Source organism: Danio rerio, chromosome 10 (assembly GCF_052040795.2).
Source record: "Danio rerio strain M-AB ecotype USA chromosome 10, GRCz13ab, whole genome shotgun sequence".
NCBI classification, from domain to species: Eukaryota; Metazoa; Chordata; class Actinopteri; order Cypriniformes; family Danionidae; genus Danio; species Danio rerio.
Genome location: NC_141030.1, coordinates 11,167,285 through 11,189,872, shown reverse-complemented (window position 1 = coordinate 11,189,872; position 22,588 = coordinate 11,167,285). Strand labels below are relative to the sequence as shown.

Below are 22,588 nucleotides of genomic sequence, written 5' to 3'. Positions count from 1 at the left end.
TGAATCAGGACTCTATTTATTGTGGACTTAAGTTAATGCCTTTTGCAAATGGATCCACGTTACTCTTTTGTTTAAACTGAAGTAAATGCTTCACAAGCTTCTCAGTTCACAGAAAGAAACTCATCGTCTCCTGCAAACCCATAACAAAATGTAAGTTTCTAATATTAAAGATGGCACTAAGAAAAAATCTGACCATTAAAAACATGCTCAGTCATACCGTTCCTCATCATGGCCCCACAGTACTCGTCACACTCCTTCTTGCTGTAAAACCTGTTACCATTGCCCTTACAGCCTCCATACTTAAGGGACAAGCACTTTCCAGAGGACGAATCAAAGGCCCACAGGTCTACAAATGCTTTACAGGGGCCGGCGTCCATAGGCAGCCTACAGGCAGCTGGATAGACAAAATACAGACAGATAAACAGTTCACTATCAGCCACTCAGCTGGACCACACACACAGATAAACACACACTCAGACTCACCCTCAGTGCGGCAGCTCTGCAGACAGTCTTTCTCAGTGGGGAAGTTGTTCTGGTTGCCCATGCAGCCTCCAAAGGTGAACATCTGACAGCTCATGATGGACGAGTTATAATGAAAGCGTGTTAACATCCCGAAACATGGACCCGAATCTGGCTCCGACTTACATGCATCTACACACACACACACACACACACACACACACACACACACACACACACACACACACACACACACACACACACACACACACACACACACACACACACACACACACACACACACACACACACTGTACTATAATCATAATCATAATCTTCTATAATTTCAAAGCAGTAATTGTTTTCTCCAAAGATTTTTAAGCCTCTAAACTAAGCCCTCTCTTTTTTTCATTTATAATAAAATTAGGTAAAAAAAGTAACACAGCGTACACTAATGTGAATTAAATGAAAAGTACCCAGGTAGCAAAGAATTCTGGCCCAGATTTGGCATAAAGCTGGCACAACAGGCATTCATCCGGCACTGGCATACAGCATGTGGGCCAAACATGGCCCTGGTTTGACAGAAGTGGCACTCTCTTTAAGGTGGCACACAAGACATAGACCAGATGTCAAATGTAGTATTTGACCCAGATGTTAAAGATTTATATGTGGGCCACATAAGATTGACCCACATTAAAAATACATTAAAAGATTTTTAAAGCGTATTTTAATACAAAGTCATTTCCATCTTCCTGTTTGCATCTTCTAATGCCTTCATTTTATCTAGGAAACAATCAAGATTTAATTATTTGAATCACTAAACTACTTCTTGTATGTTGCAAAAAAACTGAATGTAACCTACATTATACATATTTTACACTGTAAACCCTAATAAGTTGAAACTACTCAAATGATTTGAGGAAAGTGATTTCCTCAGTTCGTTTGAGTAATGGGAAATCGACTAAATCGACAATTTATTTTATGACACAGGGTGGTCATTTTGCTTGTGATGCTGAATTTTGCTTAAACGCAGCAGGACAGAGGCACTACCTGAACCCATCTGACAAAAGAAAATAGTTAAATTAGTAAGTAGATATTTAAACACGCAGGGGTGACACGGTGACCATCACAGCAAAATGGTCTCTGGTTCGAGCCTCGGCTAGGTCAGCTGGCAATTCTGTGTGGAGTTTGAATGTTCTCCCTGTGTTTGCGTGGGTTTCCTCGATTCAACGAAGAGACCACGTTTGGTCAACTCAATTTAGACCAATTAGCACAGTTGTCAAGGCAGAATTTTAAGCGCAACCAATAATTTAAACAGAGACAAGGTGAATTGTGTAAAGAAAGTTTTATTTTATCTTTGTCATGATGACAGTAAATAATATTTGACTAGATATTTTTCAAGACACTTCTATACAGCTTAAAGGGACATTTAAAGGCTTAACTAGGTTAATTAGGTTAACCAGGCAGGTTAGGGTAATTAGGCAAGTTATTGTATAACGATGGTTTGTTCTGTTGACTATCAAAAAAGAAATTAGCTTAAAAGGGCTAATGATTTTGTCCCTAAAATAGTTTTTAAAAAATTTAAAACTGCTTTTAATCTAGCCGAAATAAAAAATTAAGACTTTCTCCAGAAGAAAAAATATTATCAGACATACTGTGAAAATTTCCTTTCTCTGTTAAACATAATTTGGAAAATATTTGAAAAAGAAAAACAAATTTAAAGGGGGGCTAATAATTCTGTCTTCAACTGTATATATTATTGTGATTGTCTTATTTTCTATAAGCACAAATTTAAAATAATACAAATAAAAATGCAACTCTTCATGGGTTTATCAAGTTCATTGCAGTCGTGACACACCAAGTCTGACCTCCAGACAATGGGCAAATGTGCCATATCATAGTTATGAGTTATTAACTTGGCTGAGACTTGGCCCAGATGTGGTCCATGTTTGACCCTTGTCTGGAAGCCAGACTTGCTCCAGTCTTGTATCCTAATTTACTGTGGTATTTGGGCCAAGCAAAAGCTTTGCCAGTGCTGGGCTAAAGTAATTTTGCTATGTGGGTAATTATAAGTTTAGGGTCAGTACGATTTAAATGGTTACAAATAAATGTTTACTTTTACTGAGTATGGATGCAATAAACTGATCAAAAAGTGACTGTAAAACATTTAAATCTTACAAATATGTTAAATATGTTAACAGATGAAAAGTCAATGTTTACATTTATTTCAAATAATATGAATGAATTAAGATATATAAAGAAATATCAAACCAGTTTAACTGCAGTTAAGCAGCCAGTCAGGGAAAACTGGTTGTATATTGTGAAACATATTTTTAAACAGCATTTTTCACATTTTTGTGTAATTATCATAAATTCCTTTGATGACCTCCTGACATATTTGCACATTTAGAGTGTCTGTCACACCACAGGACAAATAATCATAATATATTTAAAAAATCAACAAAAATACACACAAAAAAAAAAAACAAACAGACTTTAGAAATATACAATTTCCTTTATAGAATCAAAATGTAAAATATATTTTAACATGAAAATTTTTTATTTTGTCAACTACACTGTAAAAAACTCTGATCTATGATCAATTAGTCCTGACAGCACATTTTTAGTTTATTGTAACTTATCAAACTAAATAATCATGTTCTAACTTAATTTTATTAGTTATGCAAGCTGTTTTAAGTCAGTTCAACAAAATATAAGTTCAATGGACTCACAAGGTTATTTGATTCAGCTTAAAAATATAAGGCAACCAGGATTTTTTTACAGTGTAGTCACATTTCACACCCTTCAAAACAGTATGTAAGCACATTAGTGGGCCTTTTTCTCACCAGGTCCTCTGAACATAGGCATGTCGTCACCTGATCCTTCCTCAGCAGGCGGCACAACCACATTCCTCCTCGCCCGCTATTGAGATTGAAACACATGACAGGATTATTAATGAATAATTCAGTAAGGGTTACACTTCTATCATTAGTTACCCACCCTCATCTGTTTGTCACACATGGCTTCAGATGCAATAGCTTTTCTTTTTTTTTTTAACAAATTATATTAAGATTTTATCATCAAATGCCGATTTGGAGTGATGTGAGGGTGAGCAAGAGCCTGTTTACACATTGTCACTTTATTCGTTGTTTATGATTGGATAGCAAACTGGTTATAAAAAAGGACAGGTGTAAATGCTCTTTGAAACACATTCGAGATTTAAATGATTGCACAGACCACTTCAGGAGGTGGTCTTGGATGCGTTTCAGAGAAAGCTGGACATGTATAAATGCATCTGGTTATGTATAAACGCATCTGGTTGTTGAAATCACATATGCAAATTTAATTCATCCGAAAATGTAAGAAAAACTATATTGTAACAGCCTGTTATAGGGTATGAGACACAGTCAGATATAACAATCTGCTAATATGCAACACACAAAACCACAGATGGCTGTTTAGGATGTTTGTTTGGCTTTTCATTTAATTTAATTTTTGATCGGTTTTTAAGCATTAAGTAATAAAATTAGATTGTTAAAATAATATCAAATGGCAGCATTTAAGAGTTCACACTTAGCTGATGATTGATTGTAAAGCTTGTTTGGCATGCTGTCCCAGGAGAGAGCCCTGAGCTCATAAGATCTTTGAGCCTGGGGCTCCCTCCCGTTTGCAAGGCGAGAGGGGAGTTTGAGCTCAGGTAGATCTCTAGTAAGGACTAGAACCAGTGATGTTCTTACTGTGAGGCAACAGTGCTAATCATGGGACACCGTGCCACCCATCTAGGAAAGGAGGAGGAGTAAGGGTTGAAGTGGGGATTCTTCAAAAATAATATGGCTGTTATATGGAACTTATAGTCTATAGTGGCTTAGGAATCGTCTGATTGGTGAATCATGAATTGGATAATGCGGGACCAGCTGCAAGCAATCATAAGCAGGTGATCCTCTCGAAATGAGTTTATAAATAACTTCACTTAGCAAAAGATACATATCGTGTACCTGCGGTAATATACAATATAGAAAAATATAATTTATTTTATTTACAAAGGCACAGTGTTTTATTTTTGAAAGAGTAGGTTATACAGAAATTAACGTAAAGCCCTTACAGTTTTAAATGATGTCTTGCATGTATCTGAATGACAAAAATATATTTTATAATTCATAAATTAACCTTGGACCCTGCCTTGTTCGCTATATAAAACCATTATATGGCATAATTTATTGCTTATGTTTATGTAAAAGTTAATAATAATAATAATAATAATAATAATAATAATAATAATAATAATAATAATAATAATAAATGCTGTATATCTAAAGCTTTTGTCAAAGTCACATAGTTAAATTTGCAAATAGCACAGGATTTGAAGATCGGATTTCTATCTGTTTAGCCTTCAAATTAGATTGGTATCCAATCAGAGAAAACACATGAAGTGACCAGGTGTAAACAGGCCCTTGATGAAAGGAGTTGAACTAGCTGAACTATCCCTTAAAAGTACTACTTCAACCTAAAAAGTAAGGCCAATCATCAATTTCAAAGGCTTGATTGTGTTTTTGGGTTGCATAGAAAAATTTTTTCATGCTTGTTTCTTTTTTAATCTCTTTTTTTTCAAACACATACTTTATTCCACAATGCTATTTCCAACATAGGCTCATTCTGAAAACATAGCCCTACGTTTTCCGCTGTTACCAGTTTGTCTCATTAGTTCGTCATGTACGTTGACAGACTTGAGATGCAGAGAGGAGATGACTAAGATGATGGGGTTCGAGTTTGGTCAAGAACGGTTTCAAAATCGAGTAAGACAAAAACAGAGGCCAAAAAAATAAACAAGTAAATAACAGGGTTAGAATGTGGTAAATCTGAAATTGTGGCAAAAATCAGATGAGGGCTTTTCTTTTTCTGGTTTGCTTCTGAAAACTGTTGGTTGGGTTTAGGGAAGTATGTGAGCGGGTTAATCCATACAATTGGGAGTTTTTGCAGAAGGAGGAGAGTGGTTCAGTTGATCGGTCAGTCATTCAGTCAGTCCATCATTCAGTCAGTCGACAACAGCTTCTCGTGGGATTCCACAAGAACAGCAGAAACAAATAGCCCTCGCAAAAGAAATCTGAGATATCAAAAAGCGTACATTGCAACCTCTTGTGGATTTGCGAAAACAAAAACGTCAAAAAAGCGTTCAGTAGCTCCTGGGATGTATTTGGCACTCTTCAGAAATATATATAGCGGTATGTTTTTAGAATGAGCCTGGATAGGCTGTTTCTGTTCTCCTAAAGTATACTTGACTATGTAGTTCTATGAAGCCCTTTCAGAAATACAGAATGGGCTCTGATTGTTCCATTGGCACAATGTTTTCTGATTAAATGCAGGAAACGTCATGTCAAGGGTCGGATTTTGCAAATTGTCACAAATCAATCTCTCTGTATAATTTATTCCGAAAAAGAAAAGATCTCCTCTTGCACTGAACTTTGAGTGTTGTAAATTTGCAGATGTTCTTTATGCTCAAACTGCATCATTACACAGTAAACAAAAACAAACAAAAAAATTAAATCATAATCAAAGACCTCTATAAAATACTCTTTATTTTTGTAAAGTATTGTTGTGTGGTGTCTATCATGTGTGTTTGTCAGGGATCATAAAGCCTTGACCTGAATCTGTGGCTCTGGTGTGGTCTCTTCACCTGGAACACATTCACCTGATGACATGAAGAAGGAGAAAAAGACATGAATGTTGAAATAATGGCACATAGTGGGAATTACAGTTTGTTTTTGTGATGATGAAACAGTGGGTAGTGCTGTCGCCTCACAGCAAGAAGGTCGCTGGTTCAAACCTCGGCTGGGTCAGTTGGCATTTCTGTGTGGAGTTTGCATATTCTCATGTTTGTGTTGGATACATGGGAGTCTAAATACATGCGCTATAGGTGAATTGGGTGAGCTAAATTGTCTGCAGTGTATGTGTGTGAATCACAGTGTATGAGTGTTTCCCAGTGATGGGTTGCAGCTGGAAGGGCATCCGCTGCGTAAAACGTGCTGGATAAGTTGGCGGTTCATTCCACTGTTGCCACCCCTGATTTATAAAGGGACAAAGCTAAAAAAGAAAATGAATTAATGAATGAATGTTTTTGTGAGGATACCTTTGTTCTTTTTAATTATGATAGTGTCTTCACTCATTCCTTGTTCTGCCACCAGAGTCTTGAAGTCTTCAATAAGTGTGGGCCGCAGTTCCATAGTACGTCCTGCAGGGGGAGCACAACAAGTTACTTATTGATGACAAGCACAAAAACAATGCACTAAATTTTCGCCTACTAAAAATGATTGTCTGATAATGTCATTTTCAGATTTTGGCCCAGAGAGAAAAATCGATCAAAAATATGAGCTGAAAAATGCCTGTGCCATGTTGCAAGTCTACATTGTGCAGGTTTTACTCTTCCTCTTGCTGTTTAAATCCAAATTAGCTCAATATTTGACTGTGGATATCCTTCTGAGACCCAAATAATTATTTTCTGTGATTTCCTACATCTTTTGGGTTAAAAAAATTCGAAAATTTTTACATTTTATTTTTATTTTTGTATGTCGGCCATTTTGGATGCAGTGTAAGAAGTGGTTCCTAGCATGTCAGCCAATCAAATGACTTATCACTAGAAAGCCCAGGATGTCCTCTGAACAGTACAACAGGCCTTGACAGAGTAGCTCAAAAAATTCAAAGATAATTAATGAAAACACAATCTCCACACAAGTCAATGGGCGGGGTCTCAGGAAGATATTCCTCTAATGTACACATATATTTATATATGCATGAACCACATACTCATTGGGAAAGCAAAGTCTGCCCAAATAACATGTTGACAAGACATTGTTTAGTATATTTGTTCCTGCTGCTTGCAATAGTGCTCATGTCCTGTCATGGCAATGCTGGTATAAAGAGTCAATCGTCAGGGATTCTAGCCTAGTAGAAGTTGCATAGTGCATTAAACTATTCGGGCGACCTAAATTTGACTCCCAGCTTGTGAAACTTTACCGATCTTATTCCCGCTATCTCTCCCACTCAACTTTCTGTCTAGCTACTGTTTTGTAAATAAAGGCATAAATATAAATAAAATCAGCTTCATTGATTCGTTCACTGTAAACAAAACATTTTATTGTCTGTCTTGAATTTTACTGGTTATTTTATTGTCTGTTTTTTTTTTTTTATCTGAATAATTCATTTATTGAAACAATTTAAAAAGTCTTACAAAACTTTCATTTCATTGCTTTCCTACTTAAATTACTAATTAGAAAGAAAGAAAGAAAGAAATGCCATCCAGAAGAAAACAAATGTTTTACCGTAGAGTTTGACAGATGTTGATTTTTCACCTCCTGGTTTTTGTTTTAACATCACCACCAGAGCGTACTCATTATAGTTAGTATGCACTACGTAGGCGTCCACATCAGAATTCCACTCTACAGGTTGAAAGACACACATACAGTGAAACAACAGTGAAATGAATGAAGCGCAATCTGACAGCTGTGGTGTTGTACACACTGGCACTGTGGTAGTGGAATCTTCCAGGTGTTTTGGTCAGCTGATATTCTCCACTGATGGACTTACAGGTCCCACGTCTGCAAAATAAATCAATGATGCTGTTCATATGCTTTTGTAAAAGATCTAGTTAACCTTGAGTCATTCAAAATACGGTTAACTGAATTGTCCATTGGCCTGTTGCAATAATCAATATATCGGCTTATCCATGGACATGACCTTAATCATTTTTGGTGGCGCAATATATATCACCTATTTTGTTTACATAAGGGGCAACACAGTGGTGCAGTAGGTAGTGCTGTTGCCTCACAGCAAGAAGGTCGCTGGTTCGAGCCCCAGCTGGGTCAGTTAGCGTTTCTGTCTGAAGTTTGCATGTTCACCCTGCGTTCATGTGGGTTTTCTCCGGGTGCTCCGGTTTCCCACACAGTCCAAAGACATGTGGTACAGGCTAAATGGGAAGGGCAAATTGTCCGTAATGTAAAAGTGTATGGATGTTTCCCAGAGATGGATTGCAGCTGGAAGGGCATCCCGACATGTGCAAGACATGTGTAAGACATGTGCCCGAAAATCCCGCTGTGGCGAATCCACATTAATAAAGGGACTAAGCTGAAAAGAAAATGAATGTTTACATAAAAACTATGTCTGCAATATTTTAGCTGATTACGGTCTCTGTCGTTACCTCTAATCTCTTTTGGAGGTGTCAGCGAGTTCAGGGAACTCCTTTAGAAATGATTACTGACAGGTGAAGAATAGCTGAATTTTCATATTTTTCTAAAAACTACTGACGGTTTAATAAAAAAATTCCAAATGAGCTCTGCTTCAAAGCTGCAGTCCACTTCCCTAAATAAGTCAAAAAATGGCACTTACAAATAAAATTAAAGCCATTGTACAAGGACATTTACGTCATTCATCACTGATGTAAAAGTTTATTTTCAGTCTTTTTACATTTTCAAACATTAAATAACAGAATTTAAAATAACCTTAAAGCAACGACTAAAATAATGGGGTTTATTTTGACGGTCCATGCCCAAAGTGCAAAGCGCAGGGCACAAACGTATTAGGGGCGTGTCAGAATCCACTTTTGCTATATATATATACATATACATATGGATATAATAAATAATACTGCTAATAATAATAATATTATACAAAAGCAAATTATGAATAAACTGAAAAAGTCCCTTAAGATGAATAAGGCATGAAGGCAGTGGTTTTTATATTTATGCAGGCTAGAAAATAACAATTTGTAATATTTTAATCCTTTATATTTATATCCTATATATATTCTTATTATATCCTATATATATCCTTAATATTTTAATTCTTTTTCATTTGTAAAGATATTTGCGTATACGGTACGGTAAGAAAAAAAGGGCAACACACTTTACAGAGGCAGAGCTGGAGGTTTTAAACAGAGATTACACATCTGCTTCAACAAAGGAAAGAAATACAGAATAGGAAATAGATAAGAAAAGAAAAAATAAATAATAAGAAAGTTTGTTAGTTCATTAAATTACACATGCCACCCTCCATATTATTCACTTTAATGAACAATTAAACTTCTCTTTAACATCCTTTTGAGTATGTTGTGTAACCATTCATGCATTTATTTTTCTTGCCATTAATTTCTTAAGGTCACAATATGTGTATTGACTAATAAGGCTTATAGAAATTGTAATCTTTCTGGAGCTAGAACTCTGTCTAAAGTCATTAAACACAGAAACGTTCTCCTAAAAGGTAATATTGAATTACTGGAGCTCTGTATTTAACACTCTAGAATATTCTTTCTGTCATGCAGCTAATAGAAAGAGGCCTGTCTTACTGCTGTGGGCCACCAGTTAGAGGAGCTGCTGTGTCCTTTAATAAAGGCTCATCAGTGGTTGAGTTTTTGACTTAAACCACACAATCTGTCACTGTTGTAGGTGATTGTTGTCAGGTAGCTTTAGGTTCTTTTTATGCTTTTTATTTTGCATGCAGACGAAGTTCCTTCTGCTTCAACTAACAAGCAGTGTAAGAATTTGTCTGCACTTTTCCATATTTGAATATTACTCTTGAATCACAAAATCTTGATATATATATATATATATATATATATATATATATATATATATATATATATATATATATATATATACATATATATATATATATATATATATATATATATATATATATATATATATATATATATATATATATATATATATAAATTCTAAAGTAGCTGTATAAGGTTCATCTTTAAATATAAATAAAGTCACATGAGCATCACCTTAAGGTGAGCAATGTATATGAAAAAATATGTTACATGTTGAAAGGTGCGTGTATAAAGCAGTGTAAAAAATCATTCATTTTATTTCAGGAAATTAAGAAATTAACAGACCTAGTTAAACATAGTTTTTTGACAAATTACATTTCTCAGCACTCTTCCATCTCTTTTGTCAGCTTGGGTCACTGAGATTTCCTCTGGGTCAGGCTGCAGGTAGGGTGTCATCGTATAAGGCAGAAAAAGGGTATCTTTTGTCCTCCAGCAAGTAACAATGTAGTGCCCAGTAATGATTATATTATGTAATACAAATATAATAAAAATAAACATTGTGTAAAGCAACATTTGCTTTATGTTTTTTTTTTTTTACTATATTTGTATTATACACTTGAATCATTACATCCTGAAAATCAGCCATTTAGCCTCAACATAAGGTGAAAAGGTGGGGTCATCACATATGAACTGGTAGGTGGAAGCAGTAATGAGTTTAATAGTTGAAACACCAAAAGATTAAGGACAGAAAATTAAGTTGTACCTGCACATTTATACTATGGACAGATTTCATATTATCAGTGACCTTTAGTGACTGATGGAGCTTTAAAATTGACTGCAATTAATGCACACAAGCATTTGGAAACCCTGAAAAAAATATTATATTTAAAAATGTAGGTGTATGTGCATGAATGTATACATATAAACGACGTCCTACATCTTAAATTATAGATATATTTTCCTACTAGATTCGAACTCGCTCTGCTGTAAGCTCCGTTGATCATTAACGATGCACTGTCCACTACACTATTGCCGTGCTCTGAATCAACTGTGTAATGATACGCAGTGATTTATGACCAAGTAAAAAACAGTTCCCCTTCGGGGGGAACTTCAGCACTATAAGTGGATTTGATTGTAAAATCCACGCATTGGGAGGTTCGGTTCAGAAGCTACTCGTCTGAAAGAGTATTGAACGGGCCAATTAAGAATGAATTGGCAGCGCAAGCCTGCGCAGGTGAGCGGCATAAGCAATCAACTGAGTATATAAGCTCACCTGGCGCCAGCAGACGCTATCCTTTTCGCTTCAGAGACTTCTGATCGAGTCGATGAGGGTTCCTCCTGCTGTGACCAGCGATTCTGAGCGAACGAGAGCATTCTCCCGGTCCAGAGTGTGTACACGCAGTGGCAGACGGTCGAGCTGGGTTTCTCCCTTGCCTGGCGTTCTTTGGGTCCGGTCCTCCAGAGCGGTGCGTATAAAGTTGCAAACTTCACAGAAAGAGCAACACTGTCGTGCAGCACGTCCTTATCAGGACGGCGCTCCGACTGTGCGTTTCTGGATGCGGTGGTTTCCTGTCCTCGGATGATGGGCGCGGGCACTGCGTTACATGTCTGGGGGTCCAGCATGTTAATGCGCTGCTCGCGGGCAGTTCATGTCGTCATTGCGATGCCATGACTGTTGCGCAAGATCGCGGTTAGCCTTTGCAAAAGGGCGAACCACCCCAGTTGTCCCCTGCTCTGCAGCGGGCACTCGGGCAGATCTGAGGGTTTCAGCGAGAGATAATCCGTCGCCCACGGGCCCGCGGACCTCCCGCTCCTCTAAGCGCTCCATCCAAGCTTCGGGCGGGGGAAGCGAACCGTCTAACAGATGGTAGCCCTTACGCCCGATGACACCGGAGACCAGATGTCCACCGCGGCATCGGAGGGTGGGCTTTCATTGTCCGATGATGATCCAGACCCGCTCGCCCCCTTCGAGCTGGTGAGCGCTGTCACTACGGATCCTGAAACGGACATGTTAGCCGTGCTTTCCCGGGCTGCTTCGGCCGTGGGTTGGAGATGGTTTATCCCCCAGCTCCGCGGCCGGACCGACTAGAGGGGCGTTCCCTTCTTCCCGGAGGTGCACAGTAGGCTCACGCGGTCTTGTAAAGCACCTTTTTCTGCTCGTGCTGCGTGTTCCTCCACCCTAACCCGCCTACGAGAGCTGCTCCGCCCCCGCACACGCCTCCGGCGAAGCGAGCGCGTCGGGCACCTCGGAAGCAGGCAGCCCCCCTGCCCAGAACGGCGCTAAGTCCGGCAACGGACCGCGAAGCGCCCCTGGGACAGGCCATCTGGAGAAGAGGGAACTTGCTCTTTCCCCGCTGGAGGGCGGGGCCCCATTTCCAACGGCACTTTTTACTGCCATGAAAACATTATGAAAGGGCACTTTTCACTTCCCCAGATGTGACAGCCCGAAATCTGCCAGTCTGGGACGCTATGCTTTCTAGCTTGCAGATTCGGTGCGTTTCGCCAGTGGCTCACGAGCGCTGGGAGGACGGTCTCCTTTCTCCCACCCCTCGAGCCTCCCCTCCGGAGTTCGGGTTTGGAGTGAGAACAAATATCTCACCTCCAGCTTTTCCGTGGGACCCGCGAGCTTCCCGGATCAGCACACCCACTCCGCGCTGCCCCACTGCTGGTACGTCAGCGATTGTAGCGATGAGTCCATTAGAGAGAGCTCTGCCTGCCTGGTTAGCGCGGGCCAGCTCTTCGCGGTGGCTCATACGCACAATCAGACTCGGCTATGCGATTCAGTTCGCGAAACGGCCCCCCAAGTCATGGGTGTGTATTCACCAGGGTCAGCCCCCTGTCCGCCCCTGTCTTGCGAGAGGAGATTGCTGTCCTCCTGGCGAAGGATGCAATCGAGCCGCTCCTTCCAGCCGAGATGGAGAGCGGGTTTTACAGCCCACACTTCATCGTGCCCAAAAAGAGCGGTGAGTCACGGCCAATCCTAGATCTGCGCGTTTTGAACCGCTGCCTGCATAAGCTGCCGTTCAGAATGCTCACGCAGAAGCGCATCCTCCGGTGCGTTCGTCCTCTGGGTTGGTCTGCAGCATTAGACCTAATGGACGCGTATTTCCATGTCTCCACTCTTCCTCGCCACCGACAGTTTCTGAAGGTCGAGCTTGGCAATACAAAGCCCTCCCCTTCGGGCTCTCTCTGTCTCCGCGGGTCCTCACCAAGCCCGCGGAGGGTGCCTCAGCGCCCCTTCGGCTCGCGGGCATCTGCATACTCGATTTCTTTACGACTGGCTGATTTTTGCCCTCTCTCGGAGCAGTTGATTATGCACAGAGACAAAGTGCTCTGGCACTTCCACCTGTGGGGGTTTCAGGTCAACCGAGAAAAGAGCAAACTCGCCCCCGTGCAGAGGATCTCTTCTCTCGGGCTGGAGTTGGACTCGGTCACCATGGCAGCGCGCCTCTCCGGAGAGCGCGCTCAGCTGATGCTGTACTGTCTGAGAGAGCTCGACAGTAAAACAGTGGTCCCACTGAAACTATTTCAGAGGCTCCTGGGGCATATGGCATCCGCAGCCGCTTCATGCCGCTCGGATTATTCTATATGAGACCACTTCAGCACTGGCTGATCACGATCGAGTCCCCAGACGCGCATGGCACGCGCGCGCACACCGAGTCTCTGTTACTGCGCTGTGTCGCCGCGCCCTCAGCCCTTGGAGCGACCCCTCGTTCCTACAGGCCTGGGTGTCTCTAGAACAGGCGTCCAGTCTTGTTGTCGTTTCAGCAGACGCTTCCAACACGGGCTGGGGGGCTGTGCGTTGCGGGTATGCGGCTACGGACCTGTGGAAAGGTACCCAGTTGCATTGGCATATCGCCTGGAGCTGTTGGCAGTGTTCCTCGCTCTCCACCGTTTTTTTCCGGTGCTGGAGCGGCAACACGTGCTGGTCAGGACGGACAGTACGGCGGCGGTGGCGTATATCAGCCGTATAGGGGGTATGCGCTCTCGCCGCACGTCTCAGCTCGCCCGCCGTCTGCTCCTCTGGAGTCATCCGCGGCTGAAATCGCTGCACGCCATTCATATTCAGGCAAGCTCAACCGTGCAGCCGATGCGCTCTCACGGCAGCCTTGCGTCCTGGAGAATGGAGACTCCACCCCGAGTCTGTTCAGCTGATATGGGCGCGATTCGGGGAAGCCCAGATCGATCTGTTGCTTCCCCCGAGATCGCTCATTGCCAGTTGTTCTTTCCCTGACCGAGTGCTCTCGGCACGGATGCACTGGCTTACAGCTGGCCTCGGGGCACGCGCAAATACGCGTTTCCCCCAGTGAGCCTGCTCGCGCAGTTACTGTGCAAGGTCAGGGAGGACGAGGAACAGGTTGCTGGTTGCGCCCCTCTGGCTCAACCGGACCTGGATGTCAGAGCTCTCCCTCGCGATAGCCCTCCCCTGGCAGTCCCTTCGAGAGAGCACCTACTCTCTCAGGGACAGGGCACCACCTGGCACCCTCGCCGATCTTTGAAGAGATTTTTAGACGCGAGGAAGACTTAGGTAACCTCCGATTGCGGTGGCTAATACCGTCACTCGGGCTAGAGCCCCCTCCCCGAGCGCGCCTATGCCCTGACGTGGAGTCTATTCACTGAATGGTGTGTCTCTCGCTGAGAAGACCCCCGTAATTTGCCAGATCAGCGTTGTGCTTTCTTTACGCCGAGAGAAGTTGGAGAGCAGGCTGTCGCCCTCCACACTCAAGGTTACGTGGCTGCCATCTCCGCTCTCATAACGCGGTGGCTGGCAGCACCATGGGAACGCATAACCTCATCATCCGGTTCCTCAGGGGCGTTAAGCGAATTAATCCACCCCGCCCCCTCTCATGCCCTCTTAGGATCTCGCCCTCGCTACAAGCTGCGTCAGATCCCTTCGATCCTCGACTCAGTATCTTTCTGTCCCTGAACACAGCTCTGCTGGTGGCGTTGATATCGATTAGAGGGTCGGGGACCCGGAGGCATTTTTCGGTCAGTGACTCGTGCCTGTAATTGGGCTGGCTTCTCTCACGTCCTGAGACCCCGCCAGCGATATGTGCCCAAGGTTCCTACCACTCCTATTAATACGAGGTAGTGAGCCTGCAAGCGCTGCCCTCGGAGGAGGCAGACCCAGCCCTTCTTTATTGTCCAGTTCGCGTTTTGCGTATTATCCGGACCGCACTCAGAGTTTAGATCATCTGAGCAGCTCTTCGTCTGTTATAGCGGTCGGCAGCAGGGAAGTGCCGTACCGAAATAAGTTCCCACTAGATTGTGGATGCCTTTCTTTCACAAGCCGAGATGAGCCGCGTCCCCCGAGAGCGCGTGCGCACTCCACTCGGAGCTTCGCATCCTCTCGAGCGAGCGCACGCGGCGCCCCTCTAACAGACATCTGTAGAGCTGCGGGCTGGGTGACACCCAACACATTTGCAAGGTTTTACAATCTGCGAGTGGAGCCGGTTTCCTCAAGGGTATTAGGTAACCCTTGGTGATTGAGGAAACAATTCGGTAGGGTGTTGAAACACGCTTGCTGCGCCATTTTCCCTAACACGGAGATACGTGCGCCTTTTTATCTGTCAGTAAAGTTCCCCGTCAGGTGAGCCCTGCAGATTCCTCCGTGGCCCCCAGCACTGACTCAGCGGAGGAGTCACTTGCTGGCCCACTATGTTGTAGGTCTGCCCGCTGGTCAGCCCGCGTTTTGGGTAAAGGTGCCTGCTATGCGTGATCCCCACTAGGCAATCCCATATGCTTATTCCGCCACGGTTAAGTCCCCCCCCTGGGCGGACCCGTGTCTTCCCTCCCCGCTAACCACTCTTTTGCTATGCGTACTCCCCCTTTTTAGGGCTAGTCCATATGTAAATTCTGCCATCTATCCCCCCTTGGGTAACGGATGGCCTCCGCAGCGTCCTCCCTATCGGAGGAGCAGCGTCCTCCCTATCCTCCCTGTCGTATTTTCCTAGAATTATCTAGATGCTCACGACTTCCCAAAAAATATATATAAATCCGTAAAACTTCTGTTGAAGTAGGATAATTTTGGGCCAGGGACACGTTGGAGGACCGCGCCCCCCATGATGTGGGTGCGTCACGCTTGCTTGACTATCTCCTCATCGGGGGTGTTGGTAAGGTGCAGTCATTATGGCGCTTTCAATGGGCTCCCAATGCGTGGATTTTACAATCAAATCCACTTATAGTGCTGAAGTTCCCCCCGAAGGGGAACGTTCAAGGTTACTAAAGTAACCCTTCGTTCCCCGAGGAGGGGAACGGAAGCACTATACTCCGTCGCCATAATGACTGTCCCTTAGCTGTTGAAAGTCTCTTCAGCTTAAAAAGGATAGCGTCTTCTAGCGCCAGGTGAGCTTATATACTCAGTTGATTGCTTATGCCGCTCACCTGCGCAGGCTTGCGCTGCCAATTCATTCTTAATTGGCCCGTTCAATACTCTTTCAGACGAGTAGCTTCTGAACCGAACCTCCCAATGCGTGGATTTTACAATCAAATCCACTTATAGTGCTTCCGTTCCCCTCCTCGGGGAACGAAGGGTTACTTTAGAAACCTCGAACGTTCAGTGCCAGGCATACTGTACAGGTGGTCATGCTGCCGCATTGTACAGTTGCCTAAAATGCCCTGACGCGAATACAAAGAGCTGCACTGAATGTTTTTTATGGTAAGCACAGACCCGCGGTTTGTCACATTTGATTTTAAAAAGGTTTGTTTAATACATTAACATTATAAATTTTGTTATGAAAAAAACTATGCACTTATAACCCTCTCACAACAAAAAAACTTGTATCTTGTATCAAAAGAGCACCCAATGCTCAGTAAACTCTCTGAAACAGACAAACTCTGGAACATAGCAACTTACTCTCTGAACATAACCTGCTCCGGAGCAGGTTATCTTCAGAGAGTAAGTTGTTATCTTCAGAGAGTAAGTTGCTATGGCCACTTAACATACCCAGAAGTTACCTCCGATTTTGGATCCAAAGCTGAGGTTATCCACCTACTTAATCTCAAACTTACCCGGGTATGTCACATAACCTGCTTTCTGGAACAGCCCCAGAACGCCCCAGAATTCAAACAGTGTGGTGCAACACATCAAAACGACTCTTGTGCCAAGCTGAAACTAGCAAACAACAATTGCGTCGCGCCTTGCGCCACATAGCACCGGGTGTATGACAGGGCCCAATGACTCTAAAGTGCTAAAACAATACTGAACAAGATGAATTTTTCTGCCATTGCTATCAAAGTAGTCTATGAGTGGCACAGTACAATCTGCATTATGACGTAAATCACATATTTTGCTTGTAGCAAAAACTAACCATAAGATGAAATTTATTAGGGTCAGACGAGTCGCTGAGGCCCAGCTTCCAGTCTCCAGTGCTTTGTCTGCAGCTCTGCACAAGACGTTTGGCCAGAGGAGAAATGGTCCTACCAATCTGGGCCTGGTTATCTCGAGTTTTTTTTCTTCTTCACTTTCGCCAATTGGTGAAGTTTTTTCCTCGCCGCTGTCGCCACTAGCTTGCATGGTTCGAGACCTGTAGAGCTGCGCCATGATGGATTTGCTCCTCAGTGTTATTATTAATATATATATATTATTAATATATTAATATTATATATTATTAATCCACACCGAACTGAGCTAAACTGAACTGAACTTAAACTTTAAAAACTGAACTACACTATTTCAATTTTCTATAATCTTTTATGTTTAGCTGTTTTGACACAATCTACATTGTAAAAGCGCTATACAAACAAAGGTGAGTTAAATTGAATTAAATGTTATTTTCAGTTGTACATTTATTTTAAGAAAACGAATCATTTAAAATGTAGAGATTGCATTCATTTAAAATGTAGAAAACAAGATTGAGTGATGAAAGAAAAACAACAATATAAGTAAAATTAAGTAAAGGTAGAAAGGGTCCATTTCAGGACCAGGGGCCTCATGTATCAACGCCAGGTTTCACGCTAACATTTGGATTTACCAACGATGAAATTAACGCAAGAATGTGCATTGGTCTGTGCCAACTTCATGTCTGGCGTACGTGTATTTCTTGTGCGTGTTTGTTTTATTTCCATTGGTGACTCCTAGATGCAATTATGTTAAATTGCACACAACAAAGTATTGCACCAACACGTGAAAAAACTTGCTATTCATTTATAATTAATAAAATGGGTTAATCGACACAATATATATATATATATATATATATATATATATATATATATATATATATATATATATATATACCAATTATGTGATATAGAACATATAAAAGCGTTTGCAATGTATACAACCCTTAGTCTATGGCAATGGCAGTGTTGGCCTTATTAGAGGACATTGTCAATAGTCGAATCCAAAGGCTCCAAGGTGGCAGGGTGCGCAATGGGATGCTTTTCGGTGAATGATGTATTTAAAGATATTATTCCAGCTAAGTTTTTTTTTATTATTATTTTTTATTGAGCGTAATTATTTAACTGCATATCTGGAGACCGGGGTTATTCATTAATTATGTGGCTGTTAACCCCCCTCAACAACCCATAAACTGATCAAGAGCGCAGATACAATGATGCCCATTCTCGCACTCCTCAGTTGTAGAGTGGGTGACTGGGCAGCTAAAATGCTGCTGGTGCTGCCTTAAGAACAGAGGGGTGCTGCTATACCACCCTAACAAAGTGTTCCTCTAATACATCTGTGTCTCCCACAGACATGGATACTACTCCAGACAGTAAAGTGTCGCCCACAATTAAGGCAACTCTCTTCTTAAAGGGTGTTAGTTCAGCATCCCCTGTTTCCCCACCTGTTCGGTCCACACTTTGACGGCCCGCTGCTGTTCTCTTCTTAACCTGCACCTTCACATCAGACCATTTCTTTTTTAATACACTCAAAGTGCGATGTTTTTACCTCACTGCGTTAATCGTGTCAGCTAAACTCTCTTACTCTATTTTTTTTCTTTTGTTATTAATTCCGGAAGACAAACTTGCAAATAAGTGTTTTTCTCTGGTCTACTTCCGAAAGAAGCACCAACAATTCACATTTTGTGAAGTTTCTCTTCTCTTACTTTTGCCATTACTTTTTCATTTGGTTTGATCACGTGCTCTCAGTTTAATGTTAGTTCGAATGTACAAAGAGAATATGCGTGGGATTCCGCACACGCAGTGTTTCATAAATCAGATTTTTTTACTGGGTACGCACATTTACAGCTTTGTCTGTACGAATGTTAATATTAATTCAACACAAGTCTTCGTACATGAGGCCCCTGGGCTGTAATTACTAAGTGATGTGCGTATAAGCAGCTGTATCCCCTCTAGACTTTAACCTCGACTGGTGTTAGGAAATAAATTCAGAGTGAAAGTATGTCAGTTAATCTCTACTTGTAAACAGGCTCAATCACATAAAAACTATCAAACGCACTACTATAATAATAACATATTGCACAGACTAGTTATGGGTATTATTGTTATTACAATAAGTAGATTTTTTTCATCACAGGGAACATTTTTACGAGTACAGTATACTGCAAACAGTAAGACACCCCCCATCCCTAGCAGGCAAATGTGCTTATCAACCACAGGGATTGAACAAAAAAGTTGCATAAGAAAGTGTTGCTTTAGGAAAGAACCTTGAAATTGTTTATGCCTATTTGCATTATACTTTTATATAATCATTATAATAATCATGAGATATGCTATTAGAGTCAGCATATTTTAAGGAACAAAATAGCTTTTAAAGATTTTTTGGTGCACAAAGATGTTCTTGGAGCTTTGAATAATAACAGTTGAAGTAGTAAAGTCAGATGGGATTTTGTGACAATGTTTTTGGTTCCATTTTAGCACATTGAATGTCTCAGGACCATTGCTGTCCATGGAGGAAGAGAGCTCCTGAATTTCATTTAAAATATCTTAATTTGTGTTGCACAGATGAACAAAGGTCTCTGGGGATTGAAATAAAATTAACTTCCTTTAATAACAGGTGCCAACAAGACCTAGATTACAAGACTGAAAAGTTCCTTTACTCAAAGTTAAAAGTGGGTTTTAGGCTACCTAGGGAATAAAGGGAAAGTTCACCCAAACATGATAATCATATATTTACCCCTCACTTTTTGTTAAACTTTATGAGTTTCTTTCTTCTGTTGAACACAAAAGACGAATATAATTTGAAGATTGATGGAAATCAGTAGCCATCAAGTTAATGTAGATGGTAATGGCCACAAGTTTCTAACATTTGTCAAAATATCTTCTTTTGTGTTTAGCAGAAGAATGAAGAGGTTGAGGAAATGGGGATTGAATTGACATTTTAGCTCTAATTGCATTGAGAGCCATTTGAGTGTGTTTGTGATTGATTATTAATTTGCTGTTGATGTTTGTGTTTGTACCTGAGGCCGATGCGGGTCATGCTGAGGCTTTGTGGTGACCCGCTGGACTGCAGTTCCAGAGAACCAATGGCTGCGTCTCCTTTATGACGCTTCATCCAAGGACATGTGGACGCCACCGCAATATCATACCATTTCCCCATGAACTGCAAGAGGACAAAGGTGGAAAGGTCAGATCATGACAAATAAAGGCTATGAGAGTCTTAAATCATGTTAGAAAAATCACATCACTGGCCTGATACTAATAATTATGAAAATAGAAACACAAATATCTTCATTTCTCATAATAAGAATAAAAACTCAACAAAATATGGTGAAACACTATATTGCGCAATTATTTACTTACTTTTTTTTATAATAGCTGTTGTAATTTTCAGGCCAAAGAATAGTAATAAAGTGCATTTAATACACAAAAATCATAGCCTTTTAAATAAAGTTAGCCTTTTACCTATTTTTTAGTTGTTTTATTTCATATTTATTATTATGCTATTCATTCATTCATTCATTCATTCATTCATTCATTCATTCATTCATTCATTCATTCATTCATTCATTCATTCATTTTTCTTCAGCGTAGTCCCTACGCAGCATATACCCTTCTAGCCGCATATGCTATTTTATGTTTTGTTTATTATAAAAAAATTAATTGCATAATTGTTTAAAATGTTTTTTTATTTCATTAAGTATTATTCAGTTATACATTAGTTTATTATAAATGCTGTATGATTGTCTCAGTTGAAAATTACTATTAGTGTGCTTTTTGTTTAGTATTTGTTAAATGTTAAATATATAGTTACTCTATTCAATTTTATATATATTTTCTTAAAATATTTGTATTAAATATTAAAATATGAAATTCTGCACAAATGACAATAAATAGGCTACACTGTAAAACTACTAATTTCGTTAACTGCTTTTAAAAGACTTTATTGTTATAATTTTTGCTTTGTATTTCACATTAAATTCTTAATATAAATTATTACAATGTAAACTATAAATAAGATGTCTAAATAAATATATTGAAATTATATGTGTTCAAAAGTTTGAGTCAATAAACAACAAGTGAGAAGAATGACCTCTGCGGCATGTTTAATCAGTGAAAAAAAAATCAATAAATGTTCAAAGAACTCTCTTTTTCTTGACAATAACAGTGGAAATGTGCAACAGTTTCTGGTTATATCTGGTAGCACTAATCCTGGTCTGTTCAGCAAACAAGCAGTGTCTCAAAAAGGAAGAAACACACAAATGAAGATATTTTGGAAACCTTTGACATCCATAGTAGGACAAACATATTATCAAAGTCAAAGGCTGTCTTCAGCATTTCCTATTTTCTGTTCAGCTGAAGAAATAAACTTGGTTTGTAAGAAGTGAAGATTGAGTAAATGATGACAAAATATTCATTTTTGGCTGAACATTTACTTTAATCCCTAAAAATCCCAAACTTACCCGATTGACATTGAAGTTCTCCTGTGTCTGCAGGACGGGCTCATCCGGCAGAGGTCCAGCCTCCAGGAGCCCCAGCAGAGGCAGAAACAGCAAAAACACACGCATCCTTCTGTTCGTCTGAGGTCCCAATCAAGCTCTGAAGGAGATGCCGGACTGTCCACAGGACACTGACCTACTGAACAACACCCCCAAAACCAGGCCAGACAACAAACAGAGCAAAGGTCCTTTTATCTGCCTGTTGACTCAAACCAATCTGTGCCGAACGCTGCTCACAATTTGCCTAAAACTCTGACAAATCGCATGATTTCATTATATAATTGGATAATACTTAGTCTCTAAGAGTTTTAAAGGTTTAGCTTAATCAGCAGTTTTTGTTTTGTTTTTGAGTGACTATGTAAAATTAAATTAATCTAAAAATTATTATTGCAACACAACAAATAGCACAATAGTAATTGCAATTACTAAATGGAAACTGTTCAGTTGTGACTAGTACTGTAAGCATTCAAGATTAGAGCATGTTTTTATAGGCCTATACTCAGAGGCGGATTTAACCAGTAAACAAGATAAGCACTCGCTTACAGGGCCCCCAAATAAATACCTAGAGTTATAACTATAAATTATAAATAACATTGTTTTTTATTGTATTTTGTATGGTGAGGGTCTAAATTTTTTAAGTTTAATGTAATTATTACATCTGCACAAATGTGTCCCCCACCCTCAATCACGGACCAGTCCAGCAGTCAAATCAGTGAAGATTTAGTTTTAATAATGAAACAGT

The 22,588-nt window shown here is 40.7% G+C and overlaps 1 protein-coding gene across 1 annotated transcript; it reads right to left on the bottom strand.

The window, feature by feature from the left end:
• On the bottom strand, positions 1 to 22,070 carry ambp (alpha-1-microglobulin/bikunin precursor). Its single transcript, NM_201118.2, has 10 exons — positions 21,811 to 22,070; positions 20,368 to 20,510; positions 7,972 to 8,048; positions 7,773 to 7,889; positions 6,584 to 6,685; positions 6,099 to 6,145; positions 3,306 to 3,381; positions 484 to 651; positions 218 to 394; positions 1 to 130 (listed from the first exon to the last, which is right to left on the bottom strand). Exons 1-10 carry the CDS (start codon positions 21,913 to 21,915, stop codon positions 102 to 104), a joined length of 1,041 nt encoding a protein of 346 aa, NP_957412.2. The 5' UTR covers positions 21,916 to 22,070; the 3' UTR covers positions 1 to 101.
• Positions 22,071 to 22,588: the final 518 nt, after the last annotated feature.